Source organism: Corapipo altera, unplaced genomic scaffold (assembly GCF_003945725.1).
Source record: "Corapipo altera isolate COAL_440 unplaced genomic scaffold, ASM394572v1 78, whole genome shotgun sequence".
Classification (NCBI taxonomy): domain Eukaryota; kingdom Metazoa; phylum Chordata; class Aves; order Passeriformes; family Pipridae; genus Corapipo; species Corapipo altera.
The window spans coordinates 3,226,557-3,253,340 of NW_020884904.1; the positions used below are offsets into that span (position 1 = coordinate 3,226,557).

At 39.9% G+C, this 26,784-nt stretch overlaps 1 protein-coding gene across 1 annotated transcript in view; it reads right to left on the reverse strand.

The window, feature by feature from the left end:
• Positions 1 to 17,230, reverse strand: part of IPO7 (importin 7) — a 35,525-nt gene extending 18,295 nt beyond the window's left edge. Inside the window, exons 1-8 of the mRNA XM_027651283.1 lie at positions 16,705 to 17,230; positions 7,651 to 7,732; positions 5,894 to 6,047; positions 5,421 to 5,579; positions 2,846 to 3,002; positions 2,110 to 2,199; positions 1,591 to 1,685; positions 1,407 to 1,491 (exon numbers count right to left, since the gene is read on the reverse strand). Of these exons, the coding sequence (XP_027507084.1) occupies positions 1,407 to 1,491; positions 1,591 to 1,685; positions 2,110 to 2,199; positions 2,846 to 3,002; positions 5,421 to 5,579; positions 5,894 to 6,047; positions 7,651 to 7,732; positions 16,705 to 16,788 (906 nt within the window). The 5' untranslated portion in view covers positions 16,789 to 17,230. The remainder of the gene's footprint in view (positions 1 to 1,406; positions 1,492 to 1,590; positions 1,686 to 2,109; positions 2,200 to 2,845; positions 3,003 to 5,420; positions 5,580 to 5,893; positions 6,048 to 7,650; positions 7,733 to 16,704) is intronic.
• Between the last annotated feature and the right edge of the window lie 9,554 nt (positions 17,231 to 26,784).

Sequence of the window (26,784 nt, forward strand, 5' to 3'; positions counted from 1 at the left end):
ATAAAATTCTGTAACAACAAGGAACAACCAGGGTTTTCTTAAAATACTGGAATTCTTAGTGTTTCCTAGATGCAGTAACAGAACGTATTTTGTTGAACTGTTTAAATTTATCTTTGCAAAGACTACTTTTGCTCATAGCCTTTTGTCAGAATTTCATTTTGTCCTGAAAGAGCAAAGCAACCAGTGAGGCCTTAAAGAACATATAATAATTATCTGTCTGATGTCATCTACAGGTGACAGATGAGCACCTCAGAAGGCGACGCTGACAGCGCTTGTCTGAGTAGAATGTTGGGATATATTTCCTAACACTCAATGTGACAAATGTTTTCTGCACTTTGGATGACCTTCAAAAACTGTGTATTTAGGAGATAGTTTCCCTACTTTTCTCCTTTTCAAGTCCTGTAGTCTAATTTCATTAGAAAATAAAGGTAAGAAAACAAACTGAAGAACTGTTCTTCTGATTCAGATCAAGGCTTTGAAGAAAACGTTCTTCTCTGTGAGATTTTAATAAATTAATATTCTATTTACATTTACAACCTAATCACCTTAAAATAAATGTATTTATGAGCCAAATACAAGGAACTTTTACAAAAACTACTTGAAGTTTTTTTATAAATAAACTGCTTTCAAAAGAACTAAAGTCAGCAGTACACACAGAAGAATCAGATCAAAAAACTTTCCAACACTGAAGGGAACTTCCTTGCCAGTTCAAAAAATTCAAATTACTGACTTTAAACGCACACACTGCAAGAGAGGGAGATTTCTGCCCGACCAATCCATTCTGTCTCTTCAGAAAAACCTGTAGGTTGCTGCCATCTGTCAGCACTTTGTGAATCATTAAATTACTCCAATAAAGGTAAATCAAGGACAGTTTGGCATAACATTCATACATCAGCTTAGAAACTGCTTTAGTCCAAAAGATGCTTTCTAAATAACAGACCCTAAAACACAGCACGAGTGGCAACCCCAAAACATGGAGATGAGTGGAAAGGAACCATCAGACTTAACCTGTTTGTAAGTGAGCCTCTGCTTGATCAGGCTTTTGCAGAAGGCTGAAAGCTCAGTACTAACTGACTTTGAGTCAAAGAAAAACTGTATCAGAGTTAAATAGGTAGGTCTGAAGGTGAACGACACCACATAAATATTATACCCATGTCTTTCAGGGAGGAAGAAATTGGTAACGTTTGACTGAAGCTCATCTGAGGGCTTGTTAGTGCAAAGTGGATTGATAGTTTCTTTAATCATTCTTTTATTTTAACCCACAGACATCAGTGCTCTCCATATCAATGTGCTTGAAAAAAAAATGGTGAAGAAGAGCAAGAAGCCTTTTCAGAAAATAAAGAAAGAAGAAATTACTACTGAATCTAAACTTATCCTACTATCCCCCTCCATTTAGTGTTTCTTACCTGCTGAACACCAACAGCAAAGGCTTTCAGGAACACTTCAGCAAACTCATTGTACTCCTTGGAAACATTGCCAGGGCTTCCATACCTAGAATTAGAAGTAAGTATGGGAACTCAAGGGTGCAGCAATATTACTGACTTGAATATTTGTTGGTTTGTTTTTAAATACAAATGGAAGAGAAAATACCTCTCGAAAAGCCTAGCTAAGATATGCAAAGCCCACTTCTTGCATTTCCACCAAGGCAACTCAGGTCTATCATCTTCATCAACTTGAAGGGTTTCCTTTAGGAAGAAAAAGAATATTCACCAACTACTCACAGAGAGTTCGAATTACATGTAATTCGAACAACCATATACTATATGTTGCTTTTAACCTGCCATTTGCACTTTTAATTTAAGTATGAAGTACAGTATATCTAAAAATATATCCCATAATATATGCCACGTAAATAGTCAATCAGTTTTTGAAAAAAGAAGCCAAAATATGTTTTCCTACAATTTGAACTCCCATACAAGCCACATATTCTCAAAATTTGTCTGGTCAAGTTTAAAACACCCCATTTAAGCTTAATTTTTTTTTGTTCATTTAATTTTATGGGCATCATTAGAGCAAAAAGAATGTAGAAATAAAAAGTTAAACTTTCTAACATTCTAATGAATGAAAAATATTTAAGCTTAAAGAGGTAAATAGCCAAAAGCCACTTACAGCAGGTACATCCCTATCAACAACAGTCTTCAGGATTTCTATCCACTCCGTCAGGTTTTGCTGATTTATCAACTCCAAAGGTAATGTATACTTGTTATTAAAAGAAAAAAAAAATTAATTGCTTTATAATAAATACAAGTTACTTTTACAGTTTGAATTTTAGCTTTCAAATCTTTGCCTACACTTAGCTATATCATGAAAGATTAGCAATTTAGCTGGAAAACCATGCTTAAGAACTTAACAAAACCTAAGCCCATATCCTAAATATCTTCAAAGGTGCTAGAGGTCTTTGTTCCAGTTAGTTTTGTTTATGCAATGCTAAAAACACTACTTAAATGGATGTTACACTAATTTCTGAAGAATTAAACAGCATATGAACAGTTTCATTCCAAACTGGTTATTTACACTGGTAATTCTATGTAGGCTGGCCTCCACAATCTGTCCTTAGAAAACTGGTTTTCTAATTGGTTTTCCAGCAAACACTCTATCTTAAAGGATGGCATGTGCCAGTTCTAATTGTATCTATCTAATGCCAACCAGGAATAGCACTGTACAAAAGTAAAAGCACAAGACAATCAAACGTACCAGAAACTTGTGATTCACAGAGCTGAGTAGTAGGGAAATGATTCAGATGTAATCTAATATTGTAATATTTGTGTCACTTACTATTTTAAGGAAAAGCATAATGCTTTAATTTAAATTATTGATCGAGTATGTAAAAAGTTTATTTTTTTACCTGGACAAGGGCGTAAAATATTTTGAAAATCTGTTTCTGGATGAGGACAGACTGATCTGATGGATCATTCAAGAGCTGAATGAAGCTGTCCTTCAGAACTGGTAAAAAATGTTGCATTGCAGCTATCAAAGGACTCCGCTCCTCTGGTTTCTTGTACCTTTAGAGAAGAACAAACCAGTTTTGTAGATCTTTCAGGTAGCTTTCAAATTTTACAAGTCCACCTTTCCCCAGTGTAGACACAAGTAGGTTATATGACAGTTCATAACAACACATGATTTAAAAAAGACCCCCAGCCATTTCTTGTTACAGAATCTGAAATAAAGCTATGGCCAGACAGTACTACAGCTGAGAAATACATTTATCAGAGTTCACAATTTATCAAAATATTTGCAGGAGCTAGATCACTTCACTGACATTGAAGAAAGTAAACTGTGAAGTCTCTCAGTCTACCACTGATGTCTCTCACATATCTTATTACTGATTTACCCAAATCCAACAACCTGGCAGAGAAGGGAGCCTTTAAAGCCATATGGGGCAGACTCAGAGCAGGCTTTGATTGCAACCACCCCTGAATTAGTGCCTCAGACCCTCCTGTGCTGGTGACACTACAACAGTTTGCCTGTGCTGTAAACAAGGCTCCATTTCCTTTCTCAAACATTTCAAAATTCCTGAAAGGAAACAAAGCTGCATTTTGAAATCTTTGCCCCAAGTTTTAACCTTAAAACAAGAAAGTCTTTATTGACTCAAGAGTTACCGCAGGAGAACAGGATCTTGTCCTTACTGGTGATGGCAACAACAAGGTAAAATATCACTTTAAGATTGTACAGCTTTATTTTTTGATTAAGCAATTAATGTTGTCATACTCTTGGGCTCATGTGGGACATTTTTGGGCTACAGGATTGGGCTTTGGTTTGGTTTTGCTTTGTTTTTCAAACAAATTTTTTGTAGACTTTTCACTAATATTAAATATCAATGCTCAGCTTCTTAAACAGTGCCAATTTTCAGAAATACATAAGATAAAGACTGCTCAATCTGCTGCCAGATGGCATGTTCTGTAAAAACTACTACAAAACACTGAGCTCCAAAATCCTGTTCAATAATACAGCTTCCATGCATTTTCTGAAACAGAAACCTAAATTAAATGTTGCTTAGGAAAACTCTGTTTCTAATTTCTACAAGACACAACCAAAAAAAAAACAGAAGAAGTGGCTATGCAAAGAGCAGCCATTTGATCTTGCTGGTTAAATTTGGAGAAAAAAAAAAATGTTGAAAAGCCCCAAGATATTTACCTTCCATAGTAAGAAAAAAAAAACATTCAATAGCTAAATATTGAATTAAAAAATTTTACAGAGATCTGCCTGCAGTCATACTGTTACACACTGAAACGTGCATGTTCCTACGTGATTTGTGACATGGAAGTGACCCCTGTTGACTTCACCAGAAAAGCTGAACAAGCAGGAGCAGTTCCTGGCCTCAGCTGAAGTGTTTGATCAGCTAAGACTACAGACACACCCGTTACCTTAGCTGATCACACAATGACTGTGCTCAGATCAGAATTCCTCCCCAAACAAGGACTGCTATCATCATAATACACTACCAGTGAACACTTCATGATTTATATCTCACAGATCTCTGCAGCATACTTGGTTCAAGATGTTTAAACAGAAATTCAAGGGAGAAATTAGTCTGCTTTCCCTTTCCTAGCAGGACTTGCAACTTGCAGTCACTAAAGAAACTCCCACGTTACAAAGGTCTTTATAGCATTCCTGTAAAAGTATTATTGAGGAAGTGGAAGTCACCTGGTTTACACCTGAAACAGAAACGTTATGCACACCAGTGCTTCAAAAGAGTAAGCTGGGATTCCATCAGTTCCACTACTACAATTCCCTGGCTCCAGGACTGTACTTTTCTGTGACCCAGCTCAAATGAGCTTCCTATCCATGCAGCAGCAGCAGCCAAACCCCACACGGCTTCTCAAAGTGCAACACTAACTTTAAAGCTCTGAGCAGACACAGATACTGAGCCAAGAACATTCACGTATCCCAGCCCAATGCCTTGATATAAGAGCACAGTGGGCTTTGATAAAAGTATCCTGATGGGTTGGATGAGGCTATCAAAGTCATCATTCCAAAGACAGTCAACTAATTCTGAGTTTCCTGACATTCAAGATTACACTCTTTGAAACTTTCATATGTTTATTGTCAGCGAATACTTGAGCGCAAATTGTTTAAACCTGGTTTTAGATAATAACTGTCTGCAAAAATCATGATTTTGAGCAGACTTCCCTACTGCTATCAATCCATAAAAAACAACTACCAAATGAAGGCTTTAAAACACTCTCTTTTTTTCTGATCTCAAACCTTTAATGAAGGCAATTTTTCTGTAATTTTAGTGGAGAAGATACATGAGTCAACATCTGCATAGCAAGCATTTAAGAATCTTTGCTCAAATTAGACTTCCATCACCTTTGTGCAGTCCCACAGACAATTCTATATGGTTACAATATACACAGAGAAAACAAAGAATACAAACCAATATAATAATTCTGCTGAGTTTTATGGTAGAAAGAACTTACTCATAGTTCTTCACGAGTTGATAAAGACAAAGAAGAATTCCAAGCCAACAAGCACTGTTGTCAGACTGGAGATAAAATCCAATTTTCTCCACAACTGCAGTCCAGCGACTAGGATAGTCATACTTGATAATATGGTGAATGCAAGTAGTAAGTTGTACTCTAGAAATCAAAGGCACAATAATTAAATTTCAGTTACTACTATTATTTCAGTAATATTCTTGTAGTGTTTAAACAGTGAATATTGTCCATACTTAGACTTAACTTGAAGCTTTGTTCGGAACATTTATGTTCTGTACTTTCTGCTTAATAGTCTCCATTTCAGGAACCTTAAATTTCTATATGCCACAAAGGTTAAAAACTGTTGTTCCATCTACATTAACTCTATGCTTGGGATACACAGTGTATGACAATGATGCTTAGCACCCAACAGTCAGAATCCACAGGCAATTCACAGAGAGGCTAAAACTGCTCACCTGATCAGCTCAGGAGAGTGGATAATGGCTTCTACAATATTCTCACGAATACAATGTCTATCTTCTTCTGGGATGGAGTAAGGTGGGATCTCTCCTGGTGCAGTTTCACGATCTGGCCAATACTGGGTTATCATATTTTTCAAGTAGATAACCCCTGTGAGACGAAAGTGGCAAATCAGCTGACAGCCATTCGAAGTACAAAACAAACACACATCTTGCAAACAAATCTTTATTAAAACAAAACTGATGGAAACTACTAAATCATTGACCATTTCTGAGTAGGAGAAATACATAATAATTTACTAAGTTGATACTCTTTTACCCATTTACTGTGATGTATTTTTAGTTCCGTAAAGAATGTGTTTTCGTATAAAAATACTTAAAAGTATTGCTTCTATCTGTGATCCAGACAGTTGTGGAACATTTTAGCAACACGCTTCTGAAAAATCCTTTATAATTATTTTCTCAGTATTTCCATTAAAACAAAGCTAATCACTGCTAATGATGACCTCAAACATCCCCCGTAAGCAAAAAAAAAAAAAATCTAATTAAGTTTGTGATAGATGAGTGAATGCTAAAGAGAAACAGAGCTCCTTTATACCAAGGTTATGGGCCACATCAATTTGTAGCAATCAGGCTGCTGGCACAAATGCCTCCATTTACCATTTGACAACCAAACCCAAACTGCTTGTGCAGCAGAATATAAATTACTGCACTCAGAAAAGTACTTCTAAAAATGCAACAGGAAATCTCAAATGGCAAACTAATAACAGTTACTATTAATCTAATTCTACATACAAATCCATAAAGCCTGAATCTCATATGCACCTTTTGAAGATTCAGAAACCAAAGGGTTTCTGAAAGTGCCTGCAGAGGTTAAGGGACACTCAGCAGATCTGTGCTATTACAAGACTGAAGTGATGCAGACTTCAGTCTGCCCTCAGTGGATTTATCATGCCATTAATTGCTTTGCAAACACATGCTGTTTGTAAGCTGTGCCTTGTATGAGACATCCCCACTCTCCACAGAACACTTTGGGTTTTAATTGGTTTACATGGAGGAGGATGAAATTTCAGAGGTTGTTTGCAAACCTTCCCCTTTTATTGCATTTTGTACATGTTAAGCAGTAACCTTTTTGAGTCATCATCTGAATGGCACCCCCAAACAATACGATAAAAATGCAAGTTAAGCTTATGCTACAACTTAGAGCAGTCTGCTACGTGGAAAATCCAAGTGGATCAAGGTCACACTTCCTGACCAGTCAGAAAAAACTCTGAAGTATCATTTTAAAAACCTCTATCAAGTACTTATAGAAGCTTTAAGATGGTGTCTGGAGTTGTCAGTATTCAACATCCAATTTTACTGATGGCTCCCGTGCAAATAAGCAGGGTTCCAAGAGACATGATTTGTTTTCTTCCACTCAATATGCTGAAAACATTAGCACTATCAGTACGAGGTTAAATTACCTCCTTGGACCAAGTGTATGAACATCATAAACCTTTCTGTTCCCCCAAAGACCATTATTCACTAGAGATAAAGGGGAACAATCACTCAAGAGCCAGACACCTTTTCTTTCTGTCTTCTCTATTCAGAGTATGGTGCCAGATAATAGCTCATGATGACTGTAACTCGAGCAGCTCCCAATTTTTGAGCGTTTGAGATTAAAACCATTAGAATTCTTTAACAGTATCTGCATGTGTACTTGTGTGTATGCACCACTGAAGTAGATACAAAGAAAAAAACCCTCAGAAACTTGCCTGCCTGTCTCACTGGTAAATCCAGTTGCTCGGACATAGTGATCTGAAGCAGGGTTGAAACAAAGTTCACTGACTTATGAGCCTGAAGAGAGGGAAAAAAAAAAAAAAAGAGTACTATTAAGTCATAGTTTCTTAAGTTTTAGAATACTCCCATTAGGTTTTACAATATCTTTATAATGATGTAATGCAATCAATAGGATACCAGCAACTCAGACAGTTTCACAGGAGTCAGCAAATCAGCCAAAGCATTCCAAAGTTTTGTGCTCACTGTATTTTGAAGACAGCACGGGGGAGGAAAAATCCTACCGTTTAAGGTAACAGAGTTGAAGAAACCACTGAACAGGCTCCAGGAATCAGCCTTTCACAGTCACCAAACATGTTCCCCATTCGGAACAAACACTTGAAACAAGACCACCTAAATAGCCAGAAAAACCCAAGTGCAGCAAGTTTACAGTGACCTTTAGCAAGGTATGAATTCATTATACAATAAGCTAAGAAACAGATGGTAACAATGTTTTAAAACTAAGCCCAACTTTAAGCAAGCCTGTCCAACTCAGTTCTATCTTTCTGAAAAACCAGCTTCAAGGGACCACTGCTGCACTGTCTGCAGACCCACACAAAAGCAAACCAATAGCAGGGAGACTCAAACAGGGACACATCTCCAGAGTAACAACTTACCAAGGATTTGCAAGAGTTCACTTACAAAGAAAACAAAACATGTTTGTTTTCTTACAATAATGAGAAATTTCACTGATGCAATAAATACCATACTGTATTTTCAATACGAGGAAACAAACCTTAACATTAATACGGCATCCTTTACCCATCTTTCCCAAGCAACAAGAACTCGAGACATTAAATTAATTTTGCTGGCAGAAGTGAATTGCAATCCTTAAAAATTAACTCTACTTTTTTTAACTGAAAGCCAACACAATTTTTCTCAAGGTTAAGAGTCAATGGACATGAGTTACAGTGGGAAATCTCTATTTTACACATATGAAAAAAATTCCCAAGGGAGGCCAAAGTCTGAAACTCCTGTCCACAGAGGCTGTGGGACTTTATTCTGTGAGATATTCAGTTGGACAAGTCCCAATTTACATAATCTAACTTCCAAACAGCTTTGCTTGGGGCTTGACCAGATATCTGCACAGTTCCCTTCTAACCTAATTACTCCATGATTCAAATTGCCAAGATATATTTCTGTTTTATCTTCACTTACATGTCAGTATTGTTTCCTATGTTCTTTGCAGCTCCCCTATCAAAGACAACTGCATAGACCCACATAATTTAACCTGTTAAACTCCTAGGAGAACACCTCTTACCTACTTGTTACTCAGTTTATTACTCCCTACATAAGGCAAGCAAGTGAATACTTTGAGAATCATCGAAATTACAGTATTTATTTATCAGAAACAAATGGCTGTCTCAGATATTGCAGCAAATCAATATCATAAAGAGAAATAACCAGGAATTGTCTTTCTATTCTTTTAAGAGGAACAAAAGCTCTTTTGACAATATGAAATTATGTCAACCTTCCTCCAAAGTGTGTAACACTGCTCAGCTCACTCCTACAGCATCAGAATCTTCTCTCCAGCTTTTCCCTAGCAAGTATCTCCTGTATGTTCCAGTATAAGCAAGTGTAGAAGGGACAGCCTGGGGCATGACATTTGCACTAAGATTTGATTTAGTATAGCTTGTTTTCTATCTCCTGTTATTTAAAACAGATTTTAAATGAAGAATGAACCTGATGTAAGAACCTCCCCAAAATGTTAAAACACTGTTGAACACATTCATCCTGTGCACTACAAATCCACAGGCTCCGGAACACCCAGAAGCAACACGGGCACCTGCTCCAAGCCAAATGTTTATTTGCAGAGTGTGATTTGATGAACTGGGAGTAAGTGACACTGCAATATGAGCACCCGTCTTTCTGACCCACGTGCCTCTGGTATCCCCAAAGTCCTGAAGAAGAAGCAAATACACTTTCAAATGAGAAAAAAAAAAAAAAGGCAGCACTAGTTTTCAATTGTCAAGAAATGGCTGAATAAATACATTTAAAATAAGATTTACTTGTCAGGTTTTATTTCTACTACAGCTCCAGGTCCGTGAAGTTCCTTCCTTCTTTTCTTAAGTCACATTAATAGACACAACACATACCAAATGACATCAGAGCCTATTTCAGCACAGCACTCAATTAGATGTTTAACATTAATGTCAGCGGAAGTGCTCCTGTACTTAACGTGCTATGAACTTGAAGAAAGCTTTCAGTTTCGACAACCTTTAACTCACCTACAGATAAGGTCATATCAGTCTGCATAAAATGGACTTAAAGGAGCCAACTGCTGTCTTTCCACAAGGGCTATAAATTTAACAGATACCTTTTCTATAGCGAAATCTCACGCTGCATTTCATGTTTGCAAAGTCAAAATAAGAAGGATTCCTTTCGCTTTTCCATGATAAATGACCACTGTTGTTTTAATAAGAACTAGTAATTTCAGTAACAAATATGGAAAGGCTGAAGAAGTATCATGAAACTAATGGGAAAAACAAAAGAAATGGAATTAAAAGAATCTCATGTCTTAAAAGCAACAAAAAATAGACAGCAGTGTATCAAACTGCCACACACAGAAATTTAATAAAATACCAAAGAACAATCCTTTCTTCATTTTAAAAAAACAGGACTGAGTCTGTCCTATAGCAAGCTACAGAAGCTCCTTAGAAATATAAATTATATTAGTATGTGGAATTAATACATTTTCACTTTGAACTATAAATAGTTTTAAAGGACAGGATCAAAACATTATCTTACCTATACCATTATCTGTTTTTTGGGTTTTCTTTGTTTTTTGGGTTTTTTTAAATCTTACAAGTATCATCCTTATTAACATCTGAAGCATCAGACACCAGCCTTGAGGATGAGCTACTTTATCAGGTTTAGTGGTTCAAAGCAGATTCAGACCAGATATAATCTGTGCTTTTAATATAAGGTAGCACAAGTAAAATACCTTGTACTTGCCAATCAAAGCCTCCTCTTAATCCATTCAGTTAATACCCAAATTCACACAGAGCTACATTAACACTTCTATGCATTCTAAATGGAAAAGAAAGGAACTCCACACTCTTTACAATGACCTCCTTTCCCCAAGCCACTGAAAGGAAGGTGATTCCAGAGAAGGTAAAATGTAGGGAGAAGTAAGGACATTTCCATGAAGACAAGTGTGTACTGACTGGTGAAATCCCAGGTACTACAGTAACTGGTCACTTGCTCCCTTGCTCTGCTTTACTCTTAAAAAGAACATCCAATGTTTTACTGGTACCTGGAAAAAAAGCCCTGAACCTAAAATAAGACCCCACACAGGTGTCTTTTTGTATCTATATCATTAAAAAATACTGAACCCACATCCATTTCAGCTCTTTTCATCTTCAATAATTTTACTCCCCAAAGAGGGCTGCCTCTCAGGACAGCATGCTCCTCTTCACTGACAGCACTGCTAAAAAAACCCAACCATACTAAAAAAACACCTATTTTAGGTACATATTCTATAAAAATATGGTACATTGTACATATGTGTATTTTATAAAAATATACAGATATACTTGCTTTTGGGTTTAGCGCACGTAATTAACCAGAACACTTCACTATACTAAAGGTAAGCTACAAATGAAGATTAATTAAAGGCCTACCAAGGAATTATCTGAATGCAGAGGATTCTGCTGGCCCATGCACACCCCAGTCTCCAGAAGAATCAGGTGCACTGATGCCACTTCAGTGAGAGCCACTGGCAAGAACTATCATTCTACACACAGGTCCCACAGCTCTGGCATTGGGAAATCAGGATATCACATACTCTAAACTGCCTGGAGCACAGAAACAATTTCTAGTACCTTAAAGTTCTGACTTGGGTAAAACTTTGTCTTTTATTCTCTTGCTCTCTGTTTAAAAATACCCTTTAAAAATAAATATTAACCTTAGAGAACTACAGTGATATTTTTTAAAAAGTAGTTCTGTCACAAAGTCAGTTTTCCAACATGTAACTCAACATTTAAAGAAAAACAAAAGCAAAACTCATCTCGAGTCCTTCCCCCTTTACAAATCGTCCAACATGCCATGTCACTGGTATGACTTTGCTGTCTAAGAGCCAGAGAATTCAGGGACTTTTCCCAAGAGCAATCTTTGCTATGCAGCCTGGCTAGCTGAGGAATGTGTTCTATCAGACCACAAACCTTGCACCACTGTCTGTTAATATCAATCACTGTTCCAGAACATACAATCATTCTGCATATTCCTCTGCAGTTTTTCCTAGCAGAGTTGGTTTGCTAGACATGTGCTAAAACAGACTTTCGAGAACAGTGACATACCAGACACATAACCTAAAACAGAAATGAAGTTTGAAGTTAACATTAAAGAGACCAGTTCATGGTATATGAACTATTGACAGCTAATTACAACACAGAAAAGCACTTTTCCTCCAGTAATGATACTCGATAAAGTAAGTTACATTCATCTTTAATACCAGAACTATTCATATCTCACACAAAGCCTGTATGTCACTAAATGATAAAAACAGGTTTCATCTTGGGTAAAAAGACCTCCACGCATTCTTCTCAGACATCAGGAATTTGACATACCATAACAGGCACATTACAATAGGTACCTCCTTTACTGTTGCCAAAAAAGCAAAACAGAAGGACAATACTTACTATAGGTTGCTGAACTAGAACCTCAGGTTATTTATATAGCTATTCAGAGTAGCACATGTGAATAAAGGCCAACATTTTTAAAGTGAAGTAGCTGAAAAAAATATAGATGCAATGCATCTCCATCATTCCAATTCTGAAAAAAATCTGCATGCAATTTTTGATCTTAGCCACAACAGGACTGGGTGCACATAACTATTATACTGAGCTGAAACTGGTGGGTTTTTTTATAGAAAGGTAAGGTCAGGAACTGTAAGGCCACGCTAAATCATCAAACTGCCCTGTAGCACTCTATCAATTCTTTTTTTAAGAACTCAGCAGGTGTGGAAATCATTCTGACCTGAGGTTTTTACAAGCCAGTTCTGCCACCTCTTCTGCAGCTACAATGTATATGCAAACCTAGTTGGATGTCCACAAAAGATACACACGCACTTATCAGATCTTGCAAACCTCCCCTAATGCTCATTTCATCACAATATTGGCTGCAAGTTCGGAAGACTATTTGCTCGGAAAAAGGAATGTGCTCCAAGCAGAGGCTTGCTAAGCACACACAGTAACTATTTGCTAAGTCATGAGAAAGTGGCAAGTGGCCCTGTCTGCTCGGATTTTACCTTGTGATGGGGAACTTGCATCAGGAACGTAACTTCTCCATAATGAAGACAAGTCTCCCTTGGTTCCTTACTGCCCCCAAGGGGATTCCTGGTGTTGGACCAGCCTTGCCACACGCAGCTTAAAAACAGCCTTTCCCAAAGCATCTCTCATCTAGCACACCCCAAAATACATAGATGGCTTCCATCTGTATAAGGGAAATGAAAATAACTAAATACTTTGGGCAAAATGTCACACTAACGACTTCAAAAGAGAACTCATGATCTGATAATCAAAGCCAGGAAATTCAAACTCTGCTCTTGTTCTCACACTGCAATATAGTCACAGGTGTTACACATGAAGACCAAGTTAGAAAAGGTTAACAAAAAATTAACGATGGGGTAACACTATAATCACCTGGCCTAAAGCATCCATAGCATTTCAGCATTTGGAAAGCTCTGTCTCAAAGGCACTGTGTAAGAAGCAGCTTCCTTTTTCCCCTTTGATAACCTTTCACTCCAAAACTCTCAGTAGTTTAGAGTCCAGGCATTTAATATAACCATTCCATCGTTATGACATTTGTATCTATTAAGCAGGCAGTGAAAGGCACTGAACTAGGCCCAGCTGCATTTTGTTAAACTGATGGCTACGGTGACCAGTCAACAAGATTTCTTTTTTTGCCTTTCCCTGTCACTAATATCAGAACATAAAAAAGCTAAACATAACTTCTGAAAGGCACTTCTCAGTACAGCATCAGAATAATGTTTTTCTAAACAAACTCTGTTAGGTTTTGACTTAAAAAAAAAATGGTGAGTTATAGGGCATTGCTCTTTTTTTTTCCCTAAACATTTTCAGACACAAAAATTGGGTTGTTAGTCTAAAAAGATATACTAATAGCTCACGCAACAAGGTTAATCTCAGAAACTTACAAGACATACATCACAGTTAAGTCATAAATTCCCTGGAACTACAAAGAAGAAACCTGCAAGGAAAATAATATCTAGCAACTGCACCTTCATAAATATGTTGATATTAAAAGATAAAACAACACTGTGTATTATTTTCAGTGTCATTCCATAGCTGCATAGTTAAAGTATCTATTTTCATCACCATTTCTGAGAAACACTTTTTACACACAGTACAAAGACTGTTTCTCAAAAGGCAGCAACATCTTGCTGCTTTCCAGTAGCTTACTTGAAGAGTCTGGCTCTAAGCCCTGGTAAAACACAGCTTTCCCCTCTAAGACAGGGACAGAAATGGGTGAACACTCAAGGTGCCTCATCAGCTGAAAATTCCAGAATGAGAGAAGCTGTTGGACACAAGAGCTAGTGGTCTCATTCCCAATAACTTCTTTTCACAGTGAGAAAAGCAACGCCAAAGAGACTGGAATACCTGCTTTGTAATATTATCTCAACTCTTAAAAGTGCTCACAGCATTTTACGTGCAGGCAACATAAACTGATAAAACTTAGTGAAAGAAGAAATTAAGCATAGAACAATTCATGACTTAGCCAAGGTCAAAAGAAAAATAACATAGCCTGGACAAATCCAGAACCATGCACCCCTTCTCCAGTCAGTGGAAACTTTGTTGATTGATAGGGTATGATGAAGACAGATCTAGATACTTAACTCTTCCGATAATCAGGAATATCAATTACTGACTGAACCACCTTCTTTTCTGGTAAGGTAAAATGACCATCCCGCTGAAAACCAGACTCATCAGCTCAACAGAGGCCCTTCTGACAAATTAAAGGTAAACTAAAAGGTCAACCAAGGACAACTATTAAACTATAAAAATACTTGTGCAGCCCGGCCATGTGCAAGAATAGTGTGCACCTCTGTTACAATCTCATCTTTACAGGGCAGGAGACCACCATACCTGTAATAAAGTATTAACTGGTAACAGAATTGCCCTAACATTCAACAAATTTAAACCAGTATCCTGCAAGCAAATGCATGACTAACTTCAACAAACCTATGCAAAACCAAGACCACGCATGCAACTAAAGCTATATGAATGTACAAACGCTTGCAGATTTAGGGTTTAGCAAATTTTTTTATCACAAAATATCTGTGAAAGATTAGTGATGCCACATTTCCAACAACAACAACAAACTCTTACACGCTGGTTCAGTAACATCTGGTGTTTTTAAAGGGGCACAGATATTTGGATTTTATGCCAATTTAGCACTTGTATAGTACACCACAGACCATGGAGTTCTGATTCCAAAGGGCACACAAAAGCCAGTTGCCTGCGAGCACGATCCTTCATGCAAGAGTTTGCCATTTGCTGAAGACCTCGACTGGCAGTGAAGGTAATTTCCTGCACCTTCAGCAACTCAGTACCTGCAGAAAATAACTAGATTTCAAGTGAGTTACCATATACAGACACACATTGAACATGCAAAAAACGCACTTTGGGGCCAGCTTAAGATTTCATTGATATTACTGTCTTTATAGGCCACTACATTATTTTAATTTTGGATTTAAGTAACAAACACTAACATTCTTTTAAACACAGTATATGGAAAAGACAGCAATTGCTTTATATAAACCTCAATTAATCATTGAGCAGTTTTACCGCTATCTATTTCAAATGTATCCAATATTTATTTTCCATTCACTTATTAAATGACATGCAAGAGTTTGGCTTAATTACACTTTTTCATAATCTGACAAGCCATACTTTCAGTTTTTGAAAGTTTCTCCACTCCCAGCAGAACATTTGGCCCACCTTTATCTAAGCTCTGCTGAACATCTGTTGCATTAAATTAGTATCATCAGGGCCAAAGTCTGCTTAAGAGCAACAAAGAAAAATGCTTGTGGAAAAGGCCAACTACAGGCACCACATGAGCTGCCACGCAGGTTTATCCTTCACCTCCTTCATCAAGAGACCACCTTTTCTCTGAGTCAAACACTAGAATATCTTTTGTTTTCTCCAAATGTCTAAAAGTCCCATGGCTGTGTCTTATCAATAAAGTTTTTCCCCTGCCAGGTGAGGTTAAGTGGAAAAAAAATACAATCTTCTTCCAAAACTAAAGCCCGTGGAACTAGGACCTGCTGGTTTTGTTATATCCCGGTTTGACACATGAATGCAGCCTAAAAGCATGACATACCTGGGCTGGGAACCCTGTCTTTCCCCTGGACACGCGTCCACATACTCCCAGAAAGCACACCCACCTCGGCAGCCCAGCCGAACCCGCAGTCCAGGGGACCTGGAACACCGAACACTGCCAGGCTGCCACATTTGATTCCGAACTCAGCCCAGGCCACTCTTTCGGGCTGCGCTGCTCGTAAAGTGATGCCGACCTCGCTACCTCCTTCCCCGCTGACAAATTCCTGCCTTCCGCACGCCCAGGCCGATGTCCCTCGGACAGTCCCAGGCAGGGCTGGGTCCAGCCGGAGCCACCGCGGGCCTGCACCAAGGCCGGGTTTACATCCCCCCGCCGATCGCCCTTTTCCCGGCCGAGCGGCAGGACAATGGAGAAGAATCGTTCCCGCCAGGAGAGGCACGGAGGCCTCGGCCGCTCTCCGCCGCTGCCCCCCGGCCCGAGCAGCCCCGCCCGGCCCCGCTGCCATGTGCGGGGACAATGCGCGCCGGGCCCGGCCCGCGCCCGCCGGGACACGGCCGGCGGGAAGGGCCCGGGGGCGCGGCGGGACGGAACGGGGGGGTCCTTCTGCGCCCCCACCCCGCTCCCCCTCTCCCGGGCCGGCCCCGGCCCCGCTCCCCAGCGCCGCGGCCCCGGCCCAGGCCCGGCGGCGCCCTCACCTCGTTGAGCTGCCGCTCGGCGGCTTCGCGCAGCGCCGGGTCCATGGTGCCGCGCAGGGCCTCGATGATGCCGCTGGGGTCCATGGCGGGGGCAGCGCGGGGGGCGGAGGGCAGGGGCCGCGGCCGCGCCGAGCGCACATGGACCCGCCGCCTCCAGCGGCCGCCGGCGCGAAAGGAAGGGAGAGCGCCAAGGGCCCGGATAGAGCTGCCCCCGCCGCCGACGGGAGCGACGCCTCTTCCGCCGCACGGCCCGCCCCGCCCCGCCGCGGGGAGCCCCGGGAGATGCAGTCCCGGCCGAACAAGCCGGGGCGCCGCGGAAAGTCCAGTCCCGGCCGGCAGCACAAACCGGGCAGCCGCGGGAGGTGCAGTCGCGGGAGACGCAGTCCCGGCCGAACAGGCCGGGGCGCCGCGGGAGGGGCAGTCCCAGCCGGCCAACCACACGACCCGGGGCGCCTCGGGAGCTGCGGTCCGGACCCGGCTGGACCGACCGCACAGCCCGGGGCGCCTCGGGAGCTGCGGTGCCCCACGAACGGCCCCGTCGCGGGAGCCGCCGTCCGGCACCGGCCGCCCGCCCGCACCACCCGCTCCTCCCGAGCTGAACCGAACCCAACCCCACCCCCGGGCCGGCAAACGTCCGGAGCGATTCCGTTGTTTTAGCGAAAATCCCTCCCTTCGCTTTCGGAGGGGCTCGGGCGGCTCGGCGAGGAAGGAGGGATGCGTGGGGGCATTGGGTTCACTTCATCCTGGGTGCGGGGTGCAAGCTGTGCTGGTTTTAGGAAAAAAGACAAAAACCACGAAAATTTTGTCAGAAAACTTTTTTAATAGCGTTAAGAGAAGGAGACTTAATTTCTTATACAGTTTGTTGACTTGATTTTTTTTCCATAAAATACTGAACCCCATTTTAGTCTCTATGATCATAGAATCAGCCGGGTTGGAAAGGATCTCTGAGATCATCAAGTCCAACGCTTCATTTTTTTTTTTTTTTTAAATTTTTTTTTTTTAATCCAGTCTCCGGAAAAATCCACTCCGGGTTTCCCCCCCCCTCCCCCCCAATTCCGTACTCCAGAAAAATCCAGCTCGGGTTTTCCAATCCGTTCCGTACTTGGGAGAAATCCAGCCCGGGTTTTCCAATCCATTCTGTACCTTGGAGAAATCCAACCCGGGTTTTCCAATCAATTCTGTACTTTGGAGAAATCCAGCCCGGGTTTTCCAATCAATTCTGTACTTTGGAAAAATCCAGTCTGGGTTTTTTACTCCATTCCGTACTCCGGAGAAATCCAGCCCGGGTTTTCCCCCACACCTCCAAAACGGCCCCGGGACTCCCCGACAGGGGCACCTCAAGGTGTGAACCCCCCAAGGTGACACCAGAACAGTGTCTTATTTATTGTAACATCATAAATGTTATGATGGATCACGATGCAATGAATTTCCTCTGCTCTCTCTTGTGCAGGAATGCTACACGTACACAATGCAGACAACCTCAGACCACTGTGGGAGAACGGAGCCCCTCAAACGGCGGGAGGTGTCCCGGGAGGCGACTCAGATGAGTGGGGGACGGAACCCTGCGGAATCAAACCAGGAGAGCAGGATGCCACAGCATGCCCACCTGATGGTTTCACAGCTCCCTTTAATCCCCTTTAGTCAGCTGGGAGTTGGCTTCACCTCTACTGTAAACTTTGCTGAAATTTTGTTCAGAATGGGTGTAAGGAAGGCACTAAGCTCCTCTATGTAGCCATGAGCTCAGTAATCTCTCCAGCCCACCACAAAAAAAAAAGCAGGAGCCATCCCCACCCCCTCCAGCCAGATGGCAAGGCTTGAGCAGATGCTAAACCCCATATTCAAAAAAGTTTCCCAGGGGACAGATGCTTGAAAACAAGATTTGGCCATTAGCTGGTGGAAGTGAGTGCAAGTGGAACAGCAGGAGTAGCAATAGTGAGATGAAGCAGGAAAGAAACAGTTGCTGTAATAGAGCCAAGGATATAAGATCCCGAGTAAATGCCAAGGAGACAGAGATTTTTTACAGCTCTTACACCAATGTTTTACTAAAAATTTTTAAAAAAGAACTACCCAAACCAAACAAACTAGGCAAGAAAACACAAAAATCTCTGATGTAAGGTTCTTCTGAGTTGAGAAAAACTGGACTTCTTTATAAACATCCCTTCAAAAGTGCGGGACTCCCTCATCAAGTCTTACTTTTCACAGTTAACTCTGGACAGCAAGAGCAAGAAAGGAAAAGAGCAAGAGTTTCTTGTCAAGAAGACAATACTGGGTACTGAACAGCTCTTTAGTGAAGAAAGATGTAACAGGATCAAATGTCTAACAGGTAAAACTAGAGAATCTCTGAAAAAAATTCCTCGTGGCATTGGTACTCTCAATGTTTTCTAAGGGAGACTGGATGCAGTTCTGGAAGATAAGTTTTAGTGAAAACACAAGCTGTGCTTCAGTCAGACCAACAAGATTTGGGCTTTAATAAAAAGTTTTATGTGCATAAAACTTGAATTGCCAGTTTATACAGGATGTTGGACTAGATAATGTGATCATGAACTGCACAATGTTTTGGGATTGCTGTTTGCTTTCAGGTTTGATCTATCTGCTCCTGAAGGCTCAGTTTCCACAATGTGGAAGTCCAGCTAACCCAGCCCACAACCTGCTTCAGGCCCTGTGGGACAGGCAGTGGAGCAAAAGTGTCTGTAGCTACCTCACAGCTTCACCTCCTCCTCCTCTCTCATGCACTGTTTTCCAGCCTGTATATTTATATTTCATGGTCCTTAGGGAAAATGCCACTTACAAAACTGCAGAGTGGTAGATCAGCGACCCTGGAGACATAAGCAGGAGACAGTAGCTGGTACTTGTGGCACTAAGATGGCACTAACAGTTCACGCTCTTTTCATGTTTTTAATTCAGCTGCACAACCACAGAAGTTACAAGGGCATCGAGTGGAATGAGTTATATTATTGTGAAATAAAAACTCTTGCCGAGGATCACAGAATTACCTCAGAATAGTGCATGTGGTCACTGTGTTCCCCAAGAATGTTGTCTCTTTATATGCATTGTGGGCATGGCTTTATTTAATTTTTGCAAGGAAAAAAGTGTGTTCTTTCCTTACTGTTCCTTAAGTAGGACCCCAAGCTCATCTTATATTTATGATTGTTCCTAAAATAGACACCTGTGAATCAAGTGTAATGCTGACTTTACATTCCGAGGAAGCAAAGTTATAGAAAATTTAAGTAAAAGGAATGTGCATTCATGACTTAGTAGTGTTCAAGCAGATGCTGATTTTTAAAACACAAGCTTTCTAAAGCACTTTTTACAGTCAAGATGCAGCAGTAAACTGAAATTGTTCAGAAATAGTTGTGAAAATGTTCAAGTTGGGGAACAGGCAAAACTTTCTGAAAGTTTCAAAGGGTAAAAAAGTATATTTAAGCTATAACTTTAGTTGTATAACTAAGTGTGTGTGTGAATAAGGCTTATGCAAGCTATGTGTACACTTATCAAACTATAATATTTCATTCTATTTAGTAAGACAGAGAATTCAAGTTAGTCCTGTTTAGAAAAATTTTAGTCTTTATAATCATATCCTGTTTCCAGGATTAAGACCACAGTTTTAATTGTATGTTTGTGATTTATTATAAAAAAGAAAACACATTTTGTTTTTGCTGGCATGGCATAGTATTCTTTTTTCTTACTTTTCCAGCTTTTCCAACCTATCTTTTTCTCTGTCCTTTGTAAACTTGAGAAGACAGTTATCTGTACCAGTAAGTCAACTTAATGAATAATAGTTTATCTTTGGATAAAAGACTAAATTGAACCTTTTAAAACTTTCCTATTTGATTTGCACAAGTAGTAAGTTCAAGAGGACAGCTAAACAGATACCCCTAAAATCCATTCTATGCCAAAATTTTAAGATTAAAATTTAGGCCAAGCAATTAGGTACATTCTCTCTACTCCCTTCCCCATTTGATATGTAAACATTTTTTCTTTCATAAAAGAAAAGTACACGGAGAGTAAAGTTACCAGATTTCTGCATAATACAGGGAAGCAGGTAGATAGAAAAGGAGTCTTTTATGCAGGAAAAATGTAAAACCAGTTTTGTTGCTTTATAGAATATATACCTGAAATGATCAGAACAGTGTTAGAAGCAGAAGAAGAGGGCAGGTGAAGAATCACAGCTACATGACCAAGTGTGTTTCTTGGGTACCACTGCAAAGAGAGGAGACTGACTTCCTGGGTGAATTCTCTGTCTGAGAGGAAGCATAATAAAGCCAAGCATCAAAGGGGAAGGCAGGAAAATGCTCACAGCTTACTGAGAGGAAAACTGAGATGAGATAGAGTCTGTGTGGAGAAAATAAGCTGGAAAGTTTACTTGCAAGTACTAAATGCCTTTCTATTTGACTCCTGATACACTAAGGTAATCATAACTTTTCATACATATTTTTAAAATAAAAAACGTTTCATAAAAGTACCTTACTCCTTCATGAAATTACTTTGCTAATAGAAATAGCTCCATAGATCATAAGTCTGAGATAGCTGCTCATGTTAAAAGAGTCAAAAATAACAAAATTAGAGTTGAAAAAGTGGAGACTTCCTAGATAAAGCAAAGATAATTATCAGAATTTGAGTGTATTAAAAACACATTTTTATAAGGCCAAATTATTTGAATTTTCTGCCTTTATTTGCATTTTAGACATTATCTGATTAGCACTTTTATTAAGTGACTCATAGTGTTTACCCTTTGCAAGTCCTTACAATTCAGTATTGCTGTACAAATGGGATTAATATGTTTTCTACTTGGTTATATTGTTTTAAATACTAGTATTTTCTAATTTAACAAAAGCAGTTATTATACTGAGGAAGAGTGAACATAGGACTCATTCTGACCCATGTGTAAATTGCTAAAGAAATATATGTGTTTTGTGAAGTGACAAGGTGGAAAACACTTGCCCCTCATTTCACTCTTTGAAGGCATGTGAACAATGCAATGCAGGACAACATCGTGTTCTCAGGGTAACAAGGAGCTGTGTCAGCTTCCTCTGGGCACTCCTCATACCTTGGTTCCTGCTTGCCAGCATCCTGCTGTTCCACTCCTGGCCTTTTCCTGAGCAGGATTCTTCGCTTCAGAATGTGAAATGAATTTTCATTCATGTTTCTGCTGGGTTGACAAGATAAAATAATGAATTGCTGCAGCTAAATCAAGGTCAAAGTTTATTTATTTGCAGGATATTGTATCACCAGTACAGTAAGTAACTCCACACAAAAGAAGCAAACATGCTGGTTCAGCTACAATAAGGATTTCTAGAGAATAATGGCTTACCAGCTTTTTGTGGTTCTGATAAAACCACTTCCTGTGGATTCCTTTTATTTTTTCTGTGTTAGCCCTGCTCATTCAGAAAGGATGACATCATATTAATTAATAACCTCTCACACAGGCACCTGACACTTCTTTTCTGTTTTTAGCCCGTTTTGTTGCAGGAACTGGGCCAAGAAGCTGATCCTGTAGTCTGTCCACAGGCAAAAAGGAACATGTATTGTATGCAGTGGAAAACATGTGTGAATTTCTTTATCATAGATATTTGCAGATCTGGATTTCTGCACTCAGACAGGCTGTTTGACAGGAAGCTTGTCTAGGACTGGGTGCATAATGTTCAAGATTGAAATGAAGAGGCTTCCTTCACAGAACTGCCTTAGGTGAAAACAGTCTATTCTTATCAGATCGTCCCCATTTAATCTCTAATCTGATTAATAACTGACTCTGTGATGCTCATTTATTATGATAGTAAGTGCTATCAGTCAATTTATAGCTTTTTCAATTAATTTAATAATTTCCCATAGGAATACACATACAGCAATTAATTTCTCAGAATGCTGGCAGCTTTTCCAAAATGTTTCAATGAAACACATTTTGACCCTTTTGATGTTGCTCTGAATTTTAATTATTTTCCATTACAGATGACTGGTTTAAGGGTGACACTAATGTATTTCATAAAAACTAACTATGGGTGTGGTTGCTTATGGCAAGGGTGAAAGGTTTGTGCCTTGTGGATTGTTTATTGGCCCACTCATTATGGTTATTTTCTGCAAGAACTTAAACCTTAGAGGCCAGATCAGGAGAAACACTGGGCACTCTCAGTGCAGACATTTTGTATCTCATGGAAAGAGCAATCTAGGAGAAGATATGGCATGACTTTTGCACATATTCTGATCAGACCATGCCTTCTTAAATTGTGAGTTGTGAAACACATCGTAACAGGAAAAAAAATCCACCTAGTAGCTTTTTCCATTCTGATCACCAATGCAATGCATGCAATTTATTTGAAGGTTGCAGGAACTCCTTACAATATGGGAAATGTTTAGAAGTTCTAAACTTTTTCACTGAAAGTTTTGCCCTTTTTCTTGCCCCCCCTTTTTTTTTAATAAAGTACTAGTGAGTTTTCCTTCTTTTCCTTATCCTTCTTTCTTCCACAACCTGTTTTACACTCCCATATTATCTGTACACCCTTCTCCATCTTCCTTTCCCTACCAGAATTGTTATTCCACGTTTTCTTCCTGAATCAAGTGTCTAACTACCATGTAACTTTTTCACAAATCTTTGGTTTCCACTTCCAAAGACCTCCAGGTTTTTCATCTCATCCTCCTCTAAGATACAAGAAATTTTCAAATCAAAGTAGAAACTCTGATCTCTCTCATCAGATCTTCTGGGATCCCTGAGCTACACTTGGAATTAAAGCAAAGGATCAAGCATCCTGCAGTCTCTGCCTGCTGGCCACCAGTCAGCAGCTCATTGACAGCTGTGAATAACTTCTGCCCAGGCTATTTCAATCTGGAAATTATTAATTCTGAAAAGTAAGGTGCATTTAGTTTTGAAAATCTTCATTCAGATTTCCAGTGCAAATTGTGGAAAACTGCAGAAATCAGCCTGACCATACTGTTCACCTGCAGTGCTTTCTGACACACTGATTTCCTTTCCTGAGCAGGGGCACTGCCTCTGCTTTCAGCCCTTTTTGATCCCCCCGTATGTTGTGCTGACACCAATGCTGTGAGCAATGGCCTGTTGTGACCAGGAGAAAGAGCCTCTGCATTTATGTGACTGAGCAATTAACTATATATTCTTCTCTCATCCCACACACAGGGAAGAAGGGTGAATAAACCAGTGCCCTGTCACTGGTAGCACTACCCAGATTGTTGTCTAAGGTCTTGTGTTTTATGAAACAGGCTGCTCCTGACAGCAGAGCAGAACCGTCCTCCCCTGGTGTGATGTAACATTGTTTACCAACTTATGTAGGTAAGAGAGAAGTGTATTCCCAGAACAGAAAACCCTAAGAACACAGTGTCACATGACCCAGTGCGACACTGAGACATTCTGTGCCTGAATTTCAGAGAGGCTGAGGTCAGAAGTTGGATACTTGGCATTTTTGAAAAGCACTGCCTTAACAATTTCTCCTTTGCCAGGCGTGGCTACCATAACATTGCTTAAGGGCGTTCTGTTATTTAGGTAATTAATGAAAGGACACACAAACCTTTTCTAACACTGAAGCAAGGTTTAATTTTAAGCTTTATTGGTCTGGTTTTGCATTTATGTGCCTTTACTGCCGATTTGATCCTCCTTTTCCAAGCCAAATGCATTTACCAGTTAACAGCAAAGGATGATTGAAACTGCCCTCAGAGGGGGACAGGAACAATGGTTGCTGGTAATGTAACCACTCAACTCTGCAACACCTTGAGACTGTTGACATTTCTGCTGAAACTCCAGTTCAGGTAACCAAGTGGTGTGTTGTGTAAAGACCACATTCTGAGAGCTGTAGAATAAACGTGGAAGCTGAACTGTTCAGATCTCAACAAGTTTTCATTTTTAACCTTTCTCAGTGTCTACTTGTATCTTATTACTTTCACCTATTTTTTTATAAACACATTTTCTCCTCTAGCTTCTTCTCTAGCATTAAGGGACAGAGTTAGGACCTCAAATCAGGGCAAATTAGAATAAAAGAAAGCTTTCCTTATGACAGTGCGACCTGCTTAGCTTACTTACAGTCAGCAAACAAAATGCAGAAAGGAAATACCAACTGACAGTTACAAAGATCTGACCCCTTGTGTACCTTTTAAGAACCTGGCAGTAGGAGGAGATCATCCAGGTCCTGCCGAGTTCCAGCGGGTGGTTCCACTTAGGCCTTTTTGAGGATAGTGGAAAAAGCAGGTTAAAAAAATCTCGATAGCACTCTGCAGCATTAATTCCTGTCATTACTCCAGCAGATTAGATCCTGTCAAAGATACACCCCCCAGCATGTGTTCAGCACTGGGAGAAGATCTGAAACTGGCTGTCCAGAGCAACAATGTTTGGGCATTACCTTCACGTGAACCCTGAGATTTCCAGGTAAGGTACGTTATGGGCCCACCTGTGTGGATTCTGTGAGGTGGTTATATCAGGAACAGTGACATGGCCCACGGAAAGGTGACAGTAAATGATGGGATTGAGACTGCACAGAACAAGCTGCTCAGCTTCACTATTCACTCCATCCCTCTTGAATTTCTGTGCCCAAGAACAAGAATCAAAAGACAGAGACTTCTGCCAACACCCCAATATATATCCTAAGCCTCGGTTTAACGGAGCAGAAACTTCAATTCCACATTTGTAGAGGCAGAATCTGTAACAGCATATAAAGAGAAATTAAAATGGGTCTATAAACAGACTAAAGATAGTGTTTTTGCATAGAATAACACAGATTTGGGAACTTTTGTCCTGCAAACAGGTATGTCCAGCTACCTCATTGCTATAAATAAGAAATCCTTGAAGGAACGTACCCCTTCTAAGAAGGAATATTTGAACTTTCAGCTATGTTAGTAAAAACTCAGCTGCAGACAGGGTATAAATTGCATCATTACATTTAATCCTACCCTAGTATTAAATATGAATCATGACTAATGGGTGTACCCGGAGTAAGGGCCTGTGTGTTCCCCACACAGAAATTTACAACTGTAGTAAAACCAATAAACCCCAGCTTATATAAATACCTCAGCTGCAGAGAAGTGCTGCATGGCTGGAGTCTTGTTTTCAAGTCAAGCAAGGACTCTCCTTGCAGCTCCACATCTCACTCTCCTCTCCTTTTATCTGTCCCGATTTGGCCTCCCCAACCGCGCTCTGCTCTGTTCTCCGTGGGCTCTGCTGTGCTCCACAGGTACCTGCTGAGAGATTTGAAGGAGACACTGAGCAAGAATAAGGTGCCAGGAATATTTTCTTGCTTTGGAAATTTTTTGGCTTCCCTGAGATTCCCTGGACTGTGATGAGAATTTCCTCTTTTACGAGTATTTTTAATAAGAGCTTTGACTTTTTAGAGAAAGTGCTTTCCAAGACTGGAGAGAAAAAAAGAAATCAGAAAAAAGGCCTCTGAAGGTTGGAACTACATTTAAGGAACCTGATGGAGCTTTCATGACCCTTAGTTGGGATGGCATAAGCTTATTACAGTGTCTGTTTCATTCTTAAATTAAAGGAAAACAAAATAACCTTTAACTCCTGTCTTTTTGCAGTCAAATACAGGATATAAGCAGAGTAACCAGAAAAATTTCTTTCCCATTTCATGCACACCATTGGCACATGCAATAGGAAAGAAAAAAAAAAAGGAGCTGGCTATTTAAGGTGATTTATTAACTATTAATTAGGAACAAGAGCTGCATCAGAACTGAGAATCTTGCTCTTATTTTTACCTTTTGGAATACAAACATTATGGCTATCTATTTTATTGTGTTTCTTATTAATAAAGCAGTAATGGCAGTAGGTACACACTATTTAAAATGTGCATTTGTATATAGATCTGTGTACAGTGTATTGTCTGTACATATGTGCAGTATGTACCCAAACTGTACAGCTGTGCATAAAATCAACATTAGGAGTTAAGAAACATACCTTCTATAAAAAAAAAACCAAACAGGAGAGAAACCAATCTGAATACTTATATTCCTGAGCTCAGACTCAACTAATTTTAATGCTTACAAGTTTTGCTCTCACTTTCTGTTTAATTATTTTTTCAGCTTTTGTCCTTGAGCACTGACTTTCATAAATAAAAGCTTTCATTAACTCTCTTTCAGGCTCCA